Raw genomic sequence first — 21,939 nt, forward strand, 5'->3', positions numbered from 1 at the left:
CTAATCCTTGGAAATTTAAATAAGAGAGATTTTGTAATCTGAACTCGACTGTTCAAGAGCAGAGACCCTGTTTACTACCCCACTTACTACCCTTTCTGACCGCCCCCCTCCCACCCCGCCCCAGTCATCCAGCCATTCTCCAGTATCCCAGAGCTTTCCCTCACTCCAGGAACACCAACGCCAGGCTACCCGAGTGAGGAGCTGGCCGGGCCGGATGGACAGCGGCAGAGCCAGGACGCCCAGCGCGGATCTGGCCCCGGAGGAAGCCAGACCAAGTGGGCAGTCACTGTAAGCCGGGAGCCCGCCCCTCGGACCCCCGCTTAGGGCCGACTTTGGAAGGGCTCAGCACCTGTGGCGACCGGAGACAGACACTGAGCTGACGCCCCGAAAATCACCTGTATAAAATGGCTTTGGGGGAGATTTGGCGAGCGGCACCAAACTATACCTTGCAGTGCCCCGATCCCAGAGCAGTTTTTAAATGTCACCCCTGTGTCTCAAAACGAAGACAGCCCCCTAAGGTTTGGCACCTTCCAGGAAAGGACAGTGGAGACCGGGTTTGGGCTAAAAGAGGCGAGGGGGAACTTTGCGTCGGCCCCCTGGGCGGGAACGGCGGGGCTGGGGCCGGCGCGCTCGCCCCGTCGGGCGGGGGTGCTCCCCGAAGTGACAGGAGGAAGCGGGAGGTGGAGGGCGAGGAGGAGGTCCCGCCCTCACCTCGCGCTCCTTTACGGGAAGTGATGTGGGGCCAGACGGAAAATACCCGCCAAGGACCCAAAAAGGCCGGCAGCGGGTGGACGCGGCGCGCGCACAGACAGAGCGGCGTGGGGACCGCGGGCGGAGCAGGTCAGGCGGCGGCGCGGGCTGGGAGGCGCGCTGGGGCTCTGGGCGCCGGTCACCCCGCGGGGCAGCGCGACGGAGCGGGCGAGCCGAGGGTCTGGCCTGGGGCCGGGTGTTGGGGTTGCAGCTTCTCCGCTCTCTGGGAGGCAGAGCCCACCGGAGAAGCTTCTTGGCTTCTCCCAGGCCCTCAGCGCAAAGCCTAAGGTGACAGCCGCGGGGGTAGGGGTCAGCTTGGGCGAGGTGCCGGTTAGGTGGAGTCCCCGGTTGGGATGGGGCCGAGGCCACCTCCCGGCGGCATCCCGGTGCTAGGGGCCGCACGGAGGCGGCGGGCTGGGAGGAAGGAAACCTCCGGCAGCAGAGGAGGCTCCTGCACGGCCTCTCTCGTTCTTTCCTCCCTCCGGTTTTGTCAGCTGAATGATTTAAGGTCTTGATACCTTTGTTGGGCGGGGTCTGGACGGCAAACTGTCTGGGTGGGAGAGGGGGTCCCCCCACCCCTTTCCCTGCCAGTTAGACAGGAAACCCTACGCGGCAGTCAGGCCCTTCTGTCTTGACTGGTGGTAGAGCTGATGTGATGACAGGTTTCGGTAACTCTTGCCAAAGCTTTTGTCTCTGTCCCAATAGATCACGGATTAAGCAAAGTCAGGCCTGAAGTGAAGGAAATCTTGTGAACCCTTGACTTTGCCTTCCCATCATTTTGGCTCCCGCGGGCCACCTGCACGGCCTCAGCATCATCTGTTACATCCTGTGTCTCTGGGGTCTTCTGTGGGCTAACAGCTATTTTCCCCTACTGGATGGATTCTTAACTTTGGGATTGGCTCATCAGTCAGAGGTTGGGGGTATCCTCTTAGGCTGTATAAAGTTTGTATAATTATCGGTGATTTAGTTTGTTGGTGCTCCCCTGTTCCTGTTTTATTGATTTATATTTATGCCTTCTTAGAAACTTGTTTTAGGGGGAAAACACAGTCTAGAAGACAGAATTTTTGCAGATGGTTACAAGTAAAGAAAGGTGAATGCAGTGCTGAAAACTTGACTGAGCATCTGTATTTTATGTTAGTTTTCATTCCTACTTTCTTTCCTTTATTCTTTCTTCCTTTCTCCCTCCCTTCCTTAATTTCCATGACCTGCCTTGATTTTTCTAATTTTGATGAAGTATAACTAATTTTTTCTTTTCTTGCTGTGCTTTTGGTGTCAAATCTAAGAAAGCATTGCTCAATCCAAAATCCTGAGGATTTATGCCTATGATTTCTTCTAAGAGTTGTTAGTTTTAGCTCTTACATTTCCATCTTTGGCTTGCTCTAAGTTAATTTTGTACATGGTGTGAGGTAGGAGTCTTAATTTTTTGCATGTGGACATCAGGTTCTCCCCGCAGCATTTGTTGAAAAGATTATTTCCCCCCCTTTGAATACCATTGGTGCCTGTGTGGAGAATAAATTGACAGTAAATGTGAGGGTTTATTTCTAGACTCTCAGTTCTATTCCATTGAGCTGCATGTCTATCCTTATGCTAGTATCACACTCTCCTCTTTATTAACTATGTACGTGATAAGTTTTGAGATGGGGAAGTGTGAGTCCTCCCACTTTGTTCTTCTTTTTTGAGACTGCTCTGGCTATTCTGGGTCCCTTGAATTTCCATATGTAATTTATGTAATTTAGGATCAGCGTCTCGATTGCTGTTGCCTGATTTTACAACAGATATAAGGGTGTTGAAGTGGGCCACAGTCTCTAGGAGCCAGACTCTTGATTTTCCTCTTCCAAACCTGCTTTCCCTCAGTCTCCCCTGTCTCAGTTAATGACAACTTTGTTATTATTACAGGTGCTCAGACTCAACAGCTGGGGGGGGGGGTGTTCAGGGGTCACCCCTGATTTTTTCTTTGTCTCATATCCCACATCTAGTCTCTCAGCAGAGTTCATTAGTTCTGCTTTGAAACTGTATCTAGGATAGGAACCATTTTGTAACATTTTCACTGCACCCACCAAGTTCCTTTCATTTGTCAACCTGGATTACTCAAAAGCCTCCTGCAGGGCCAGCCTGCTTCCACCTTCACCACTCTATGGTCTGTTCTTAACAAAGTTGCGGAAGCCATTTCTGTCACTCAGCCCTGTGCTCAGAACTCACCAGTGGCTTGTTATACCAGAGGGAAACCTCTGTCACTGGCAATCCCTTACGTGGTGTGTGGCTTCATCGTCCATCACTCCCTTTTCTCACTCGCCTTCAGCCGCACTTCAGGACCTTTGCTGTTTCCTCTGTCTGGAATGTTCTTCCTTCAAAAGTCTGCACTGCTTACTCACTCATTTCATTCAAATCAAGTCATTTCTTTAGAGATGCTTTCTTGTCCCATCCCATCTAAATTAGCATCCCCCACCCCCCACCCCAACATTTTCTTTCTCTTTAACCTTATTTTTCTTTAGAGTATCTGTAGCACTCTTCGTCATTGCACACACACATCTGTCTCCCACTGGTAGAGTCAAGCTCCATGAAGGTCAGGGATTTGTCATATTTGCTCTGGTGGAGGTAGCACCTGGAATGGTTTCTGGCACATATTAAACCCTGAAAAAAAAACATGTTGAGTGAATGAAAAGGGAATGAGAACCTGAGAAATGGGGATCACTCTGCTATTTCTTTTTCACTCTTCCTTCCCATTTGCAGTGTCCATAGCTACACCAGCAACGCCTCCTTCTCTCCTTTTCTATCCATTTTTTTCCCTGGAGAGAATGGTCTTACTCTTCTTGGAAAGGGAGAGGTCAAACAAAGGTCAAACAAAGGAAAGGAAAGGTCAAACAAGGCAGAAAGGTGAGGACTTTGGGTCCTTCCCGAGGGCAGGACCTGGGCAGACTGGGAGGAGGCCTTTAGCATCTGTCTCTAGTGATTTGGTTTCTTGTGCTGATCTAGGGAGAGTGAAATTCCTTGGAAATTTGAGAAAATGGAGTTTCATTTCCTGATGAATATTTTGCAGTGCAGTGAATTTACTCTTTCTCTGGCTTGTAACTGAAATTTCCAATTATGAGACTCATTTTGACTTTTAATTGCATAATGACTTCAGACTGTCAACTGATTATGCATATGTGGCCTTATTTCCTTGATGAGATTGTAATATCCTGGAGGCAGAGCATGGCTTCATCTCCTTTGTGATTCCTGTTTTGCAAGCTATGATAGACAGAAGAAGTGTTCAATAAACTCTTGCTGAATGTGCCCATAAGTTAATGAACAAACTTGGATTTGTTTTTATCATTAGAAACCTCTAGTCCATATATTTAATTTTTCTCAGCCTGTAGATGTTAGGTATCTTGTTTTAGTGCACCTCATCCTGCTGTTGCTGATAAAGCAGTATTGGCTAGAGTTGAGAGGTTTCCTGCCAACCTTTCTCCCTGAGAATTGAATTAACTGGCCTGGAGAGTATAGTAATGGCTGTGGCATTTTAAAAATTGAACTAGCTTTCCATTGTTAAACTTATCTTGGAATATGCCATATCTATAAATTCTCCAGACAAGAATACTGGGAGTGCGTTGCCATTTCCTTCTCCAGGGGATCTTCCCGATCCAGGGATTGAACCTGGGTCTCCTGCATTGTAGGCAGATGCTTTACCATCTGAGCTACCAGGGAAGCCCATATATCCACTACAAACTATGAAAAAGGATTATTTTTACACCCATGGCATGTATATGTGTGTGGGTGTAAATAATGCGAGCCCTAATTAACTTGATGGGTGGGGGAAGATGGGTGGGGGAATCCCTTTCAAAATGTGTACATATGTCAAACCACATATGTCAAGTTTAAAGTGATGTACACTTTAAATATCTTACAATGTTATATCTCAATTATACCCCAATAAAGCTGGCTAACGGGCTTCCTTGATGGCTCAGTGGTAAAGAATCCGCCTGCCAATGCAGGAGATGCGGGTTCAATCCCTGGTCCAAGAGGATCCCACATGCTGCCAAGCGACTAAGCCCGTGTGACATAATTATTGAGCCTGTGCTTTGGAGCCAAAAATAAATAAGAAAATAAAATTATATATTTAAAAAAGTGGCCCACAATTTAAAAAACAAATGAATTGTGAGCCTCTATGCAGCAAGATTGCCTTGTTATTGTTAGAACAAGGTTGCCTGCTGAAGAGAGGAATTTTTCCCTTTCACTGCCTTCGCTTTATATGCTGTGTGCAGGTTTCCCTTGATCATATTTATTCCTCTGCCTCGTAGTCAGGAAGTTCCAGTTTATGGTCTGGTTTCCTTTAAGCTGATTATCTGGGGAGCAGACATGAGCTCTGAGTTGGAGGAAGAGATGAAAGGTTTGCAAATGACTGTGTGTCCAAAAGGTGAGAGGTGTGAAGCTCTGAGCACCCACCTTGTTTTAGCCTCCTGACTGATCAGGCAGTGCACCACATTCTTTTCCCTGTATGATTGAGGTCTACTCACATTGATATTCTACTCACTGTTTAATAAAATCTGATGCCTCACCTACTCAGAACAAATGTTGCAAGTCATTCTTCCTTGCCTGCTTTTGTTTTATTTTACTTTTTGCCTCTGTGTGTGTCACCAATGAGAAGGGCTCACATTTAGTGCTTCAGCCACACTTGGAACCACCCACCTGTATGAAATCAGACTTTTGAGAGCTGAGATTACACTTTGAATGTGGGGTCAGAGGTAGTGTGCCAGATTTTTAAAAAATTTGGATGAACAACAAATGATATTTTGCTATAAGTATGTCCCATGCAATATTTGGGACACACTTATACTAAAAAAATTAGTTGTTTTTTTTTCCTATGAGTGGCAGATTTAATGTGGTGTCTTGGATTTAATGTGGTAACTCTGGTCTGGTAAATTTATGTTTTGGGGCAGTAAATGCGTCGATCATGATAATGTCCACAGAATAACTGAGCTATGGCTCATTTTGATAATAGCACATGTGTCCATCTTAGGAAGGAGAGGGCATGTAAACTCAAGGATTATCAGAATTAGAAGACAGTGGGCCAGGATTCCATTTTCCTCTAGTGTTTTGTGGTAAAAGAAATTTTTCTCCAGAGATGTTGTCGTTTTCTAAGATCACACAGTTAATGGTAGAGCCAGAACTGGAGCTCTGGGTCCAGTGGTTAGTCTGCTGCAAAAAATCTTCCCTTGAGAGATCATGTGTAAGTTGCTTATGTTTCCGTGCTAATCTTTAATCACTTCTGTTGCCACCCTTCCGTGATTGCTCACTGTCCTGCTGTCCTGATCCTTAGATCTAATATGTGGCAGGCAAAGCCACCCTCAAGGACATGCTTTTCTCTGAGAGCCGCAGGGCCTTTGAAAGCCGCCGTTGGTTATATTCCTGTGGTGATGCCAGAAATCCCATCTTTCCATGTGTTTTTATTCCTTCTAAGGTCTGGTTATTATTCTCATCCCCTTTGAGTGTTTTCTGTAAGATGCTTTGATTCAGGAGGACTTGCTGAGAATAATTCCACAACCACCAAGTATTGTCTCACTGAAGGCGCCTGCTTTGAGTGGCCTCCTTTGACACTCCATATCTTCTTGTAACTTGGTAGAACAGATATGGAAGATACATGGTAAGGATTGATGCAGTAGATAGGTGTATGTGACTTCCTCTTTAGAGATGTGTTCTTTTAAAACACAGTCTGCTTACTGTTTTAAAGTTATCTGTACTTATTTAAGAAAGTGGCCTTAGAGAAAAGCATCCTTTCTCTGACTGCTGCGAGAATACCATATTTCAGAGCCACTAATCCTGTTTTTTCATAGCCTGTTGATTAATTCATACAAAGCCTTACCAGCTGCCAGGTCAAAGCATAATAATAAAATTGGTTGCCGAGAGACTGAAAAATCTGTTCATTCTTATTAACTGCTGCTCATCTATCTTGCTCTGATCCCACCACGTGGGCAGCTGGCCGAGTCTTATCTGCATGTGGCTGGTTACTTATCGCCTGTGTATTTGTATCATTTGACACAAAAACAGGGCCTCAATTAGCTAACGGAAGCTTATGGTAAGGTTTTTTCATTCTTATTATTCTTGCTGTATTAATTCTAATATGAGGAGGAATGAGACATACAGAAATAGGTCTTGACTTAAATGTCTGTTTGAGATACCTGAGAATTTTAAAATATAATCCAAGGGTAAGGGTGCGGTCAGAATTTGTTTCCTGCAGTGTGATTCATTTTCATAATGTATCTCACCATTGCAAGGGAGCAACCCCAGGGATGAGTAAAGAGGTCTAGCAGCCCTTGAAAAGATAAGGTGTTGTTCTTCCAATCAGATGCTAGAGACCAAACATGGCCAGACCAGCTGCTGGCCATTCCAGGCTGGACTTCCTTCATCAGGGGCAAGGTCAGCTCTTCGTCGCCCTGCTCCGCTTAGGCACAGAGGGCCGCAGAGCGGGTTGTGGTGTTTCCTTGGGGGGTGACTCAGCCCTGTGTTCCAGAATTCCTGCTTTAGTGTGGAGGAACCAACTCCGCCAGGAACTAGTGGTTCAGTTTTTAGTTTCTAACTTTGCCAATAATTAACTAAGTGGTATTACACTGGCGGTTCTTAATTAGGCTGTTTTCAGCTCCTTCTTCTTCAAGGGGGCATTGAGCAACATCTGGAGATGTGGCTGGTTGCCATAGCTGGGCAGTTGCTGGTACTTAGTGGGCAGAGACCTGGGATGCCTCTAAACACCCCAAAGTGCACAGAACAGCCCCTCGACACAGAGAATCATCCTGCCCACCATGTCAGTGGGTCAAGGCAGAGAAACCCTGCGTTAGACACGTTGTGGAACCTCTCTGGCCTGCAGTTTCCTAAAGCCCACATTCTCCCCATCATGTAAAGTAAACTAAGCCTAACTCCACTTCTGTGGTCTTTCTAACTTCTCCCTTACCCCCAGTTCTGAGTGAGTCATCAGGTATGAGATAGGGCCCAGGCATCTCTGTTTGTATGTATTTTATATCTATGTGTATATATTTTACATACATCTATGTGTATGTATTTTACATCTCCACTGGGGATTCTGATGGGCAGTAAGGATTGAGGGCCCTGCCCTTAGGGATCCCAGGGTGAGGTCCTTGCCAAGGTGCCCGGTGGGCCACGTGAGGGGGTGGACAGTGTGGGGACAGTCTGCCAGTAGGAAGCAGGAGCCAGGCGGCAGGGCCTGGCTGCCTTGTGATTGAGTGCAGGTGGAAGGCTGCCAGCAATCCTCAGAGAGGACTGAGGACTTGGCCCCTGAATTCCTCAGAGACGGGGCCCCCAGCTCCTCAGTACAGCAGGCTCTCAGATGCCCGGGAGTGTCTACTCCACAGAGTCCCAGCTGGTCACTATACCCTTGTACTAGAGGTGCCCCTGATCCCAGAGTTTCCCAAGGAAATAGCAAGACTGGACAGTTTCTTCATGGAAACCCCATTTCCTGCTTAGCTAGAGCCTTTCTGGGAGATTCAAAGTCAACGGCAGAAACCCCAACCCTGAGTCAGCAGCCCCTCTTGCCACCCAGATAAGGAAACCTCACTTGTTACACTTACAGAAATATGTAACTTAAGGGCTGGTGGGCATCTTAGAAACCAGGGAGCCCAGGCTCTCCATCTGACAGGTTCAGAACTGTGCCCATGGTCACATGACAATCTGATGGCAGAGAGGGTTCCAGAAGACAAGTCTGCTGGTTCTTCCTATGCCCCTGTGCTGGCGTTTCTTAATTGTAACCAGCAGTGTCTCTCCCTTGGACTCCTGTGAAATATCACAGGAAGTGAAGCAAATATATTAATGATTTTCACCTATGTTAGAGCGGTCCAGAAATGTCTGAGCATCTGCTGTGGCTATGTGCCAGCTGCCAGTTAAAGGCCACCATTGCTTCCTGCCTGTACTGCTGATTTTCTGGTCTCATTCTAGCTACCCCCGCCTCCCCGTAACCCATTCCTCATGCAAAGCCAGTGATATTTTTAAAAATGTAAATCAGATCATATCCTTCTTCTGTTTGAAATTCCTCAGTCACTTACCACTGTGGTTGGTATAAGATCCAAATGTTCTAACCATGATCTGTAAGTGTCTCCATGACCTGAGCCCTGTCGGCCTCCTTGTCCTCAGCTCAGCCCTGTGCCTCCTCCCTTTCTGTTCCTTAGAAACGCCAACCTCTTGCCTTCCTCAGAGCATCTGTACTTGCCCACAGTCCTTTTCTCTAGATTCTCACCTGGGTGGGCCCTTGGCAGCAGAGTAATCCCTGATCACTCCGTTGGAAGTAGTCTTTAGTCAGCCTCTATCCTATTACACTTTATGGTCTTCACAGGACTTCTTACTGTTTGAAATTATTTTATCTCTATGTTAACATTATCTATCTCTTTCTGCTAATTGTTCTCTCTGTGACAGCAGGGACTTTGTTTTGTGAAATTCTGGATACTTGTCACCTAAAATAATGCCTGGCACATGGGAGATGCTCAGGTGATAGTGAATGAGTGATAGAGCAGGTAACCAGGAAGTTGGTGTGAGAGAAGATTGCTTGGTCTGTGTTAATTCCTATTTTTTCCTACATTGGACTTTATGTTTTGTTGTTGTTGTTTTTACGCTTTTTACTTATGTATTTTTTAATTGGAGGATGATTACTTTACAGTATAGTGATGGTTTCTGCCATACATCAGCATGAGTCAGCCACAGGCGTACACATGTCCCCTCCCTCCCCATCCCACTCCTCTAGGTCGTCACGGAGCGCCGGCTTTGAGTTCCCTGCATCATACAGCAAATTCCCACTGCTGTCTGTTTTACATATGGTAACATATATGTTTCAGTGCTACTTCTCAAGTCTTCCTACGTTCTCCTTCCCCTGCTGTGACCAAATTGTTGTCAAACTTTTTATTTTGTATTGGGGTATAGCTGATTAACAATGTTGTGATAGTTTCAGGTGAACATAGAAGGGAGTATGTATCCATTCTCCCCCAAACTTCCCTCCCATCCAGGCTGCCACATAACACTGGGCAGAGTTCCATGAGCTGTACAGTAAGTCCTTGCTGACTGTTCATTTTAAATACAGCAGTGTGTACACGTCCGTCCCAAACTCGCCATCTAACTCTTCTCCCCATCCTTCCCCTGGCAACCATAAGTTCATTCTCCAAGTCTGGGAGTCTCTTTCTGTTTTGTACGTTTGTTTGTGTCATTTATTTTTAGATTCCACATATAAGGGATCTCATAGATTTTCCTTCTCTGTCTGACTTTACTGAGTATGACACTCTCTAGGTCCATCCATGTTGCTGCAAGTGGCATTATTTCATTCTTTTTAATGCCTGAGTGATATTCCGTTGTATACATGTACCACATCATCTTTATCCACTCCTCTGTCGATGGATGTTTAAACTGCTTCCATGTCTTGCCTGTTGTAAACAGCGCTGCAGTGAACATTGGGGTGCATGTAACCTTTTGAGTCATGTTTTTCTCCGGATATATGCTCAGGAGTGGATGCTATATTTTGTAATGAACCTCAAAACTGTCTGCATACTTGGCTGTACCAGCTTACATTTCCACCAACAATATAGGAGGATTCCCTTCTCTCCATACCTTCTCCAGTATTTATTGCTTGTGAATTTTTGATAACAGCCATTCTAGTGGTGTGTGGTAACACCTCATTGTAGTTTTGATTTGTATTTCTCTAATAATTAGCGATGGTGAACGTCTTTTCGTGTGCCTCGTGGCCATTTGTATGTCTTCTTTGGAAGAATGTCCACTTAGGTCTTCTGCCGAGTTTTTGATTGGGTTGCTTGTTTTGTGCTGTTAAGCACTGGACTTTATTTTTTAAAATTAAAACTTCAGTGTCAGTTTGATACATGAGAAAAATGGAAGTGTTCAGCAGACGAGTTTCTTTTCTTTGAAGATGAATGTATTCAGATCCTCTAGTAGGAACTCTGTGGGAAACAAATAAAATGGGACAAAGCTTCTTGGTAAGCACAGACTCTGGCATAGGGGCTTAGAAATCAGAAGATCCAGGCTTTAGTGCTGGAAGGGGCCTGAAAGATCACCTTGGGGATAGTTGCTCAGAACTGGCTGCCTGTGTAAATCACATGTGCTGTGCTGCGCTTAGCTGCTCAGATCGGTCCAACTCTTTGTGACCCCATGGACTGCAGCCCGCCAGGCTCCTCTATCCATGGGGATTCTCTAGGCAAGAACACTGGAGTGGGTTGCTATGCCCTCCTCCAGGGGATCTTCCCAATCCATGGATTGGACCCAGGTCTCCCGCATTGCAGGTGGATTCTTTACCATCTGAGCCACAAGGGAAGCCTGGGAATACTGGAGTGGGCAGCCTGTCCCTTCTCCAGGGCATCTTTCCCATCCAGGAATCAAACTGGGGTCTCCTGCATTGCAGGCAGATTCTTTACCAGCTGAGCTACCAGGAAAGCCCAAAAATCACACAGGGAGCTTTTATTTAAAACACGCAAAACCACTTTTTTCAGTCTCTTCTTGCTGCTGCTGCTAAGTCGCTTCAGTCGTGTCCGACTCTGTGCGACCCCATAGACGGCAGCCCACCAGGCTCCCCCGTCCCTGGGATTCTCCAGGCAAGAACACTGGAGTGGGTTGCCATTTCCTTCTCCAATGCAGGGAAAGTGAAAAGAAAGTGAAGTCGCTCAGTCATGTCCGACTCCTAGCGACCCCATGGACTGCAGCCTACCAGGCTCCTCCATCCATGGGATTTTCCAGGCAAGAGTCCTGGAGTGGGGTGCCATTGCCTTCTCTGTCAGTCTCTTCTTAGGAGATTCTGATTTGTGAGGCTTGGCCTTAGGGCTGGGGAATTCATGTTTTATCTAAAATGCTGCTGTAGCAATGGATGGGGCACTGCCAGGTTTGGGAACCAGTGACCGAGCCCACCTCTGTCCCCAGGCGAGTACACTGAGGCTCAAAGAGATCAGGTGTCTCACTCGGGGGTACCCACCTGAGCGGCTGGGAGATGGCACTCAAGCTCCCAGCCTTCTTTCTGCACCATTCAAAAATGTAGTGAGAAAGATTCTCAGGGGCAGAGGTGGGGCTGCCTCGGAAATTGTGGGTTTGTTACTTTTTTCTTTATTGACATGTAACTAACCAGTCTGGTGTCAAACAGGAAATGCATCTAGCTTTGCTGTCCTTTTTTTATTACAAGGTGTCAGATCAGTTTGAGTTTAATAGAGTGATGACCAAAGTGTGGTTCCAAGACCACCACCACCACCACCACCCAAGAACTTGTTAGAAATACAGATTCTCAGTTCAGCCCAGAACTGCTGATTCTGTACTCCAAAGATGACCCAGTAGGCTGTGTTTTCAAGCCATCCAGGAGATTCTCATGCCTACTGAAGCTTGTACTTTTTACAACCCAACCAGTGGTTAAAGCTGCTGGCCTTGGCCTTTTAGTTGGTGACTCATTAACATGGAGGCCTTAACTTAAGATAGCCATCTGCTTTCCTTGGTAACAGTTGCTCAAAATAGGGACTTTTGTTATAAATCTTCATTAGTCTGCTACACAAGGTGGGGTGGATTAATACTTGTTGAACACCTGCTGCATGTGAAGCTGTGTGTTGGAGGCTATTACTTGTCTCATTTAATTCTCACATCATTCTCAACCATCCTGCCATGTAGGTATTATTACCCCTATTTTACAGATTTGGAATCTGAGGCTGGTGGAGGTTAAATGAGAGTTATTTGCCCAGCTATGGTTGTGCATTTTGCTCTCTGTTGTCTCCCTAGAGCAGTTGCTCTCCAGCCTTTTTATGCACAGTTGGGAGTCTTTTGGAGAACCTTGTTATTAATGCAGATTCCCTCTCTGCCTTCCCAGAGGGCCTCATTCAAGGGCCTGATGGAACCCAGGACTTTGGATTTTCATCAGATACTCTAGATGATTCTGTTGCCAGTGGGCTTCAGACCATACTTGGAGAAAGTTCTCTCCTGGATCCATTCACTCTTGCTTCAGTAGTTGGACCAGATGTTTCTCAAGGCTCCTCAGAGTTTCTGTGGTTCGCCAGTGTTTTGTGCTCACAGACCTTGGGCACTGGATGGGGAAGAAATATGAGCATGGAGGAAGGATCTTGGGAACTTGTACAGAGAAAGATCTTTTTTTTTTTTGACATGTACACACTGCTGTATTTATTTATTTTTGGCTACACTGAGTCTTCGTTGCTGCTCGTGGGCTTTCTCTAGTTGTAGAGCGCGGGGACCACTATCTAGTTGCAGTGCATGGGCTTTCATCGTAGTGGCTTCTTGTTGCAGAGCACAGGCTCTAGGAGCACAGGCTTCAGTGGTTGAAGCACTAGAGCTCAGTAGTTGCAAACTTGCTGGCTCGTGGGCACTTGGACTCAGTGGTTGTAGCTCCAGGCCTCTAGAGCACGGGCTCAGTAGTTGTGGCACCCCAGGTTAGTTAATGCTCCAAGGCATGTGGAATCTTCCCGAGCCAGTGGCTCCTGCACTGGCACGTGGCTTCTTATTCACCCCAGGGAAGCCCCCAGAGAAGGTTCTTATATGCCTGGCTGTTCGTGCTCTCTCTGCTGCCTCGGTGTTTGCAGGCCATGTTTGGCTTTGAGTAACTTGTGATCCTTTCAGTTATCTACCCCAAAATTGTGCAGCTTTCCATGTAACAGCTTCACCCATGTGTTGGTGAACTGCCCCACAGTGAGCCATTTCCTCCAGGCTGAAATGAGTATCTGTTGAGTACTGAGTTGCCTCAGCTTTTGAGGCAAGAAATGGCATTTCATCTGTTTGATGATATGATCCCTTATTTTTCTGGCATAGAATGGACATATTTAGTGAATGAACTGTCAATCCATCAGGAGACAATGACTTGGTGCCATTATGAAGGGAAAAAGTGAGATGCAAATTTTAAAATAATTTCAGGTATGATGCCTGATGTCCTCTTTTTTGTGTGTGAGTTGGAATGGTGATTTCACCTCCAGAAGTTTACCTAAGTACCCTAGGATCCCTGTAGTGAAAACAATGCATATATCCAAAGCTGGTGGAAACCTCTTAGGCCTTTGCCCAGTGGATAAATCAGCACTGGTGAAATATTACATTTCTTTAATAAGGCCTAGTCCCTGAAACAAATTATTAGGAAAAGTTTGGAAGGAAATTTGGGAAAGCAAACATTTCAGCTTCCTGGAATCCACTGTGTATAAGGTAAATTATTTTTCTGGTAAGAAAATAATCAAGGTACAGGTTAAGTTTCTAAGGATAATTTATTTTGCTGCTGATATCAGAGTTGGTAATACCAATAGGTAACTGAGTATAGTAGCTAGAGCTACCATTTATTGCAAGCTTACTGTGTGTCAGGAATCATGAACATTCTCTCATTTACTCTTCAATAGACTTTCAAAGTAAATGTTATCCTTCATTTTATAGCTGATGAAACAGGCTCAAAAGGATTGAGTATTTCAACCAGTGTTGGAGCTGGGGTTGCCAGGTATGCAGGGCTTTGCTAAAATGCAGGCCTGGGTAAACTAGGATAGTTAGTTACCCTGAGTGTCACCCAGCTCACTGACCTACAGTTGATGGCTAGGAAGTAAGCCCAAAGGATTCTGAATTGTCTGATAGATGGTACATATATGGAAGTGTGCCAATTCGCCTCACAGAGAGACCTTCAGAACACTTTGTGGTACGTATTTTTCTCCACTGCATACATAATTCTGATCTTGGTTATTTGGTTTCCAGGTGCCTTGTCAGTTAGAAGCTGCACATTGGTGGGGGGTGGGGGGGAGTGACCCTGGAAAGGCACTCTGATCACTGTGGTGAGGGACAGCTGGCTGACTGACAGAGAAGGTGAAGGCAGGGAGAATGAAATATAAACTAATAAAAGACAAGATCAATAGTGTCAGGAGGCTTTAATATAGTGGCAAACATACCTTAAAAGAGAGCAGCTATTACGGTACTAGGTGCCAAACACTGTTTTAAGAACTTTATAGTATAACATGACTCATTTTTACAAAATAATCCTATTGTTCCACCAATGAGGAAACTGAGGCACAGAGAGGTTAGGTAACTTGGTGAAGGCCACACAGCCAGTGAGTGGTAAAGCTGGGATTCAGATCCAGGCAGCCTGAGTCCAGGGCCCAGATCCTCAGCATCCTCTTCCATGTAGGCCTTAGATCCCTCAAAGTATAGCGCACATTACTGGTATTTATTGTGATGGCCTGAATCATCCAAAGGGGGGGGGGTGGAATAAAACTTTAAGGTTGGGCATGTCTCCTTGTATTAGTTAATTTTAAAAATTTTATCAGGGCATAGTTCTGCAAGGACTATTAGTAGAAGTCATCAGAATCTCCACCTGCAGCTCATTTCCTGCTCTCCAGAGTCAGCTGCTTTCAGTTCTTGCAATGAGTTGACACTTGCTGGTTGTTGTATCCTAATGACGTACTTGTACTTCTGTATGATTGATTTTCAGTTTTAGGCATCTTCTATTGATGCGTTACTATGGAAAAAGAAAATTTTAGTTTGCTTTTCCACCCACCCCGACCACACATGCATAAGATTTCCATCTCCTCCTTCTCCCAACAGTTACATTATAGTTGTAGCTAGCTCAGTAGGTCATGGGCTTCTATTTATGTTTAGGCTTCCCTCCTGGGTTGGGCAGTCTCCTGAGAAGATGACTTGAAGCACTTGCCTGTGGAGTATGCCTGCCTTTTGGAAGTCCAGCGTGTAGGTGTATGGTGGAGGTGTCTTCATATTTATTAATACTATGCAACTTTGCAGTGCTTCCCCTGCCTCCACTAAAGTTGGTATGACTCAGAGACCCCCTGCGAGTTTGATTCTTGGAGTTTTACTCTCTCTGGAGAATAGATGTTCGCCTTCTTCTGGAGCTAGGGCAGTCACAAGGCTGGCAAGGCTGGGGTTTGGGGTGTAAACAGACTTCCATTATTTTAGCCTCACTTTATGCTCTCCCCTCCCCCAGAGGTACTGGGGCTCTGGCTGCCTAAGCCCTTTCTGGAGATTCTGTGATGAGTTGCTCCTCGTGTTTCTCTATTGGTAGATAAGGAGTCTGGTTTCCTGAGTCTGCTAATCAATTACCTCTTGTTCATCTACTTTATTTTTTTTCTCTTATTTTCCCAGCACATCACTGCATATATATTTAAACCAATCCATTTTTCAGGAAACAGAAACACCACACAGTGTGCAGTTAGCAAAGATAACTTCTATAAGTCAATATAAAATGTTACAGTTTAAAGCTCTTATATTTATTTTTAAAATTTTTATTGGAATGTAGTTGCTTTATAAGGTTTTAGTTTGAGAGGTCATAGAACTAAATGTGTTTAGTGTGCTATCTTTATCCTGAAGCCTGAAAGACGCAGGGGAAAGCTTTCAATGCAAAGGGGTCATAAAAAGGCAGTGTTGCTCTAAGTGGAAGACTGATACAGTCCTATGAAAAAGGTGGTTGTCGAAGTTTTACTTGCTACTCATAGTGTAGTTCTAGGGCTAGGAACATCGTTGTTACCTGGGTATCACCTGAGTGCTGTTTAGAAATGCAGAAATCCTGGGCTCTACCTGGGCCTGTTGAATCAGAATTAGCATTTTAACAAAAAATCCCTGGGAGACTCCTAGGGATTGAAGATTGAGAAGTGCTAATATCAAACTTTCCTCCACTTCTACTGTAATTTAGAATAAGCTAACTGTAATGAATTTTTATGTGGGATTTAAACATTTTGGTACTTTCCCTTACTAAATTATTCTCCAAATTCTAGAGCAGTGGTCCCCAACCTTTTTGACATTAGGTACTGGTTTGGTGGAAGACTCTTCTTCCATGGAATGGGGCGGGGAGGGAAATGGTTTCAGGATGATTCAAGCACATTACATTTACTGTGCACTTTATTTCTAATCTAATGCTGTTGCTGATCTGACAGGAGGGATCCGTCTGTGGTCCAGAGGTTTTCTTTTACCAGATGATGTCAGACTGGTTATGTTCAGGCTTTTTCAGTTGCTCACAGTTCTGCAGGTTTGTGATAGGTTTTATAGATTGCATCAGTGGAGTCTTCAGTCACACTTGGAGTGGTCAAATGAGAGGGTGGCTACCCCGTGAGGTGAAGGATACATCATTCGTTTTAATGCCCAACATCTATCGCAGGGACAGGCCTGTGTTTAACTAGAGACTTGTGGAGTGAGTGAGTCAGATAAGACACAGTTCCTGTCTTCGAGGTATTCACCAACCAGCAAAGAATCAACTGGATAATTATCATACAGGGTTGACCTGCCCCAGGAAAGAGGCAGCACAGAGAAGGGGCATATGAGGCAGCATTACTGGCAGAGGGAACCAAAGGGCTAAGTCTCTTGGTGAACAGAGCCTGTGGGTTTAGAGCAGGTGCACTCAGGTGAGTGTATCAAAATCACCTGGCGGGCTTGTTAAACCATAGACTGCTGCCCTCATCCTTAGAACCTCTGACTCTGTAGGCTTGGGGTGGGCCCATGAATGTGCGTTTTTAACAGCTTCCCAGGTGATGCTGATGACACTGCTTTTCCATTTTGAAAGTCACTGGTTTTAGAGAATTCCAACTAGCTATGGTAGCTGAAGTCAGGAGGCTGGGAACAGTAGATGACAGGGAAGGCAGAGGCCTAGGGACTGTGGATGTTACTGCGAAGACTGTGGGGAGCCCCCTGGCTGGTTTTACCGAGGAGAGTGATGGACACCCATTTACCTTGTTGAAAGATCACTTTGGGTGCAGTGGGGAGGATGGGTCAGTGGAGAGGCCAGGTTGGAGGCCAGAAAATCAAATGTGTGGTTGACTGTAGCCATCCAGATGAGGAGTGATAAACACGTGGAATGAAGACTAGAGGAGGAAAGATCCCAGTGGTCAGTGGAAGTGGGAGGGGAGGGAGGGAGGAGTCACTGAAGGCCATCAGATGTCTGGCTGGCTGTGCGCTGGGATTGTTATTCCAGACACAGGAGAAGTGGGTGTGCATCAGGGTCTACAGAGAAGAGCTCAGGAGGTAAGTGGAGGGCCAGACATGTTGAATTTAAGATGCCAGCAAGGTACCTGGGTGGACTGCCAGGCAGAGAGTTTTCCTTATGGGTCTGGAGGCCAGAGCGAGATGTGTAGCAAGTCCCTTCACTTCCTCAACTTACACTGATCTCCTGTGGTGTTTGCTTGAATCAGGCCTTGTAAATACAAGAAAGCAATATTAATAAAATATTGCTAATTGTAAATAAAGAAGCAATATTAATGTAAGGGTTTCCCCAGTGCCTCAGCGGTTTAAAAAAAAAAAATCTGCCTGCAATGCAGGAGACGTGGCAGGAGCCATGGGTTCAATCCCTAGGTTGGAAACATTCCCCCTGGAGGAGGAAATGGATACCCACTCCAGTATCCTTGCCTAGAAAATCTCATGGACAGAGGAGCCTGGTGGGCTGCAGTCATGGGGTCTCAAAGAGTTGGACACGACTGAGCAAATAAACACATACACTCAATATTAATATAACCCGTAAGGACCTTTAGAACGCAATACTTTTAAATATGTTTTATCAAGAAAACAAATATTCTACTTGTTTGGTTGAGGGGAAAAGAAAAAGTTGAAGTGTAAGTCTTCTAACACTGGAAGAGGTTAATACAGCTGCCTTCTGTCTGAGAGACCAGGAGATTGGGTTTTAGTAAAAGCTTGAAAGGGGCAAAATCACTTGACTGGTTTGTGGGCCATATGACAAACAGCTGAGACTAATTAGCTGGATTGTGGGTTTTTCCAGAGATGACTGATTTTGAAAGTTGATGAAGTGAACTGCTTTTCAAAAGACTCTTTTGAAAAACTTTTATAAGTAGACTGTTCTGATTTTAACCTTTCTCTTTGTAATAGACAAAAGTATCTTTTTAGAAGAGGACATGTGATTACAAGTTGCCTAATTGTTGAAGTGTTGGAAACTCCAGTCTCTAAGGTTTTGGGGAAATCAACCAGGATTTATACTTTGTCAAGGTATGGTTATGCCTTTTTTTTGGTGGTGCTGGGGAAGTAAAGCCTTCGAGTGCTGAGGTGCCAGTTTTCAGGTACTTAAAATAGTGCAATTTAACATAAAATACCACTGCATACATTAATTTTTTTAAAACAAAGACTTCAAGATGTCTGCTAAATTTCTTATGTTTAGTTTGAAAAGTGCATTTTCAGTTACCAGAGAGTGGGTATGAATACTGACTGCATTCTTCCTTTCTTTTCTGTACTTTAACAAAGTAACAGAGGCTTTGATTCTCAGGTAAGATGTTGAATAAGAGAGCTGATTACGGAATTGAATAGCTCTAAGAGTCTTGCTCATCTTCTGAGCATTTTATCCACAAAAATTCAATTTGGATTTTGTCTTTAATACTGTTAATAGCTCTGTGCTATGTATGCTAAGTTACTTCAGTTGTGTCTGACTCTTTGTGACCCTATGGATCGTAGCCCACCAGGGTCCTCTGTCCCATGGGATTCTCCAGGCAAGAATACTGGAGTGGGTTGTCATTTCCTTCTCCAGGGGATCTTCCCGACCCAGGGATCGAACCTGCACCTCCTGAGTTGGCAGGCAGGTTCTTTGCCACTAGTGCCACCTGGGAAGTCCTAATAGCTTCCCAGCTAATAGTTCTAGTGGAGGATTATGTAAGTATGTATTTTAGTGTACAGTGTGTTTCTTCTGTCACTTAAATTTGTCTTCTAATTGTTAATTTTGTGATGTTTGGAAACAGTATTGTAATTATGTAGGGAAAGGTCCATCTATTTTATTATTATTATTATTTTAAAGATTCATCTGTTTTAGAGATGCTTAGTGATAGCATGCAGGAATGAAAGATCTGGGCAATGAATATGATGGGGTGTTTCATCATACAGTTCTCTCCACTTTTACAAGTATTAGTTTGCTGGGGCTGCCGTAACAAAGTACCACAGTCTATGTAGGTTAAATAATGGAAATTTCTTGCCTCGGTCCTGGCGGCCAGAAGTCTGAGAATCAAGGTGTTGGGGCTGTGTAGGAAGGATCTGGTCCAGGCTTCAATCCTTGCCTGTGGACTGCTATCTCCTCCCTCTGTCTCCTCTTGTCACCTTTCCTTTCTGAGTGTCTGTGTTCAGAAATCTTCATAAGGACACTGGTTGTATTGGATTAGGGCCTACCCTAGTGACCTCTTTTTCATTTGATAAGCTTTCTAAGGACCTTATTTTCAAGTCAAGTCACATTCTGAAGTCCTGTGAGTTAGGACTTCAACATATGAATTTTGGGGGAACACAATTCAACTCATAACAGATAAATTTGAAAAATTTCATTATATTGCAATTTAGTTGCCTCCAAGTTATGCAGTAAATATTTGTTTACTAGCCAAGTGCCTAGACCGTGTTTGGTGTTGAGTATGTGAGGATAAATAACACTTGATCTCTGTCCACTGACATTGGTTTAATCATATATGTGGATATAGCTTCATGAGTGTGTTCATTTATCTCTTTCATCGAGTTTTGGCCACTTTCAGAGTTGGGTATCCCTGAAGACACGATCAGTGTCTTGACACATGGGCACCTGGAAGGGCTCTGTTGCTCCTGAACGCCCTCAAGATAAACGAGAGTAGAAGACCCTTAGCATTCATCTAGTCTGACCTCCTCATTTCACAGATGAAGAAACTGGGGCTTCAAAGTGTGAAAGTCATTTGTCTGATTAGTGCCAGAGCCGCAGCAGCTTCTACTCCAGTACATCATTTTGTTTTCTTGGTCACAAGTTCATGCTTTCACCTAGGAGTGAACCCAAAGTCTCTTTAGAAATCAGATGAGAAAGAGCCTTGATCAAAAGCTGACAGTCTCTGTTGAGATTCTTGGATTTTTAAGTACCAAAAAGAAAAAAAAAAAAAAGACTGAGAGGATTTCATCCACAGAATGTCGAGTTTGTACTTAATACATCCTGGAGGAGGTTGCTCCCACCTTGGTTAGTCTCTCTGTCTCTTCCCACATTCTCTTTATTCTTTTCAGACACACTGTTCAGTGATCCAGCAGCCATTAGGATGCAAACATTTTTTCTTCTTTCTTGCTGCTGCTGCCGCCCACGAGACAGGAACTGCGGCAGAAAGAGAGCGCTGATGAAACATTGCCGGCCGGCAGGGTGCCACCATGGCAACCTTGACCTGCCTGTGTCTGGCAGAGCTGGGAGCCCCGGGCTGCCTCCGCTGCTGTTTCAGCATCTGCCCTGTCCAGCCTCAGAACCTGAGTGCTCACGGAGGACATGCTCCACACTTCGCTCTGTTCCTCTTTCCTCTGTTGCTGCTATTCCCTTCTTCCTCCCTCTGCACTTGGTTGATTTCTGGTTTGAGCCAGGGTGCACCACAAGTGATAGCTGCTGGAACAGGACCATTAAAAACAAAAGCTGATTTCTGCAGGAGCCACCCTTGTTTAGGGCTGTCCTTGCAAGAGGGCACCTTCCTGCTTTTTTTGGCTCTCCCGTTGTTGCTGGCGTGGCTGGGGCGCTGCCCCCTTGGCAGAGCGGAGGCTGGGTTCCGTGGGGGTTGGAGGGTAGGGAGGTGGTTATGAGAGGCTGCCTGGGAGGAGAGCTGGCCTTGCTGCTGTTTTTCTGAAGGCAGGAGCCGCTTTGCTCAAACATAAATGCAAATTGCCCAAGAGCTGAAAGCAGTCGATTTTTTTTTTTTTTTTGCCTATCTGTTTTCTTACTTTCGCCCGTTTCATTTTCTATTAGACTTCTCTCCCTGATGGAACCTGTAAGGGGATCCTTTAGCTCCAAGTGCTGGATTTATCACACTGTAAATGTTAAGTGGATCCCCTGTTTTCACAAGGAGGAGGAAGTCCAGACGGCTTTAAGCTCATACCACTCTGTGGTGGTGACTGATGCAGGCTGTGGACTGTTGTTTGAAAATTCTTTCTAGTGTCCTTGGATCTCTCTTCCTTCTAAAAGGCCTTATCTCTCGCATGGCCTCAGGAAATCAGCTTTGTTGATGACTCTAAAATCCATCTTGTTAACCCTTATTTTTCTTCTGAGCCCTAATATTCTGTTTTCCAAATGCCAATTAAACATATTTCCCTGGATATCCCTGTGACATGAGGGACATATAAGTGGTCATATTCCACACAGGATTATGCACAGAGTGCGTCTGGGTTTAAACCTTGGCTTTGCCTTTTATTGACTGTGTGACCTTGGAGAACTTACTTAGCCTTTCTGTGTGTCAGTTTTCTTATCTGTAAATTAGAGAGTTCATAGGGTTGTTGTGAGGCTCTAGTGAGTTAATATATTAAAGGGCT

The 21,939-nt window shown here is 45.1% G+C and overlaps 2 protein-coding genes across 4 annotated transcripts in view; one reads left to right on the forward strand and one right to left on the reverse strand.

Annotated features, from left to right (window-relative positions):
- Positions 1-21,939, forward strand: part of RAB27A (RAB27A, member RAS oncogene family) — an 85,995-nt gene that overhangs the window by 5,459 nt on the left and 58,597 nt on the right. The window contains exons 1-2 of one of the 3 annotated variants that reach the window (XM_070469253.1): positions 722-840; positions 18,544-18,660. The exons of 1 other annotated variant lie outside the window; for it this stretch is intronic. The gene's annotated coding sequence lies outside the window, so the exon portion shown is untranslated. Of the gene's footprint in view, positions 1-721; positions 841-18,543; positions 18,661-21,939 lie in introns of those variants that run through there. One more of the 3 variants, XM_020896215.2, reaches the window with a different exon arrangement.
- LOC139035536 (synapsin-1-like) lies at positions 562-20,913 on the reverse strand. Its single transcript, XM_070468547.1, has 2 exons — positions 20,702-20,913; positions 562-1,300 (listed from the first exon to the last, which is right to left on the reverse strand). Exons 1-2 carry the CDS (start codon positions 20,911-20,913, stop codon positions 562-564), a joined length of 951 nt encoding a protein of 316 aa, XP_070324648.1.

The sequence above is a fragment of the Odocoileus virginianus genome, chromosome 6 (assembly GCF_023699985.2).
Source record: "Odocoileus virginianus isolate 20LAN1187 ecotype Illinois chromosome 6, Ovbor_1.2, whole genome shotgun sequence".
Taxonomy (NCBI): domain Eukaryota; kingdom Metazoa; phylum Chordata; class Mammalia; order Artiodactyla; family Cervidae; genus Odocoileus; species Odocoileus virginianus.

Excerpts from the sequence above, each read along its gene's own strand:
- LOC139035536 (XM_070468547.1), bottom strand. The coding sequence starts at position 20,913 with ATGTCCTCCGTGAGCACTCAGGTTCTGAGGCTGGACAGGGCAGATGCT. Across the intron at positions 1,301-20,701 it reads AGCAAGAAAGAAGAAAAAAT|ACAGTTTGCCGTCCAGACCC; the intron begins GTTTGCATCCTA and ends TCTCCCACCCAG.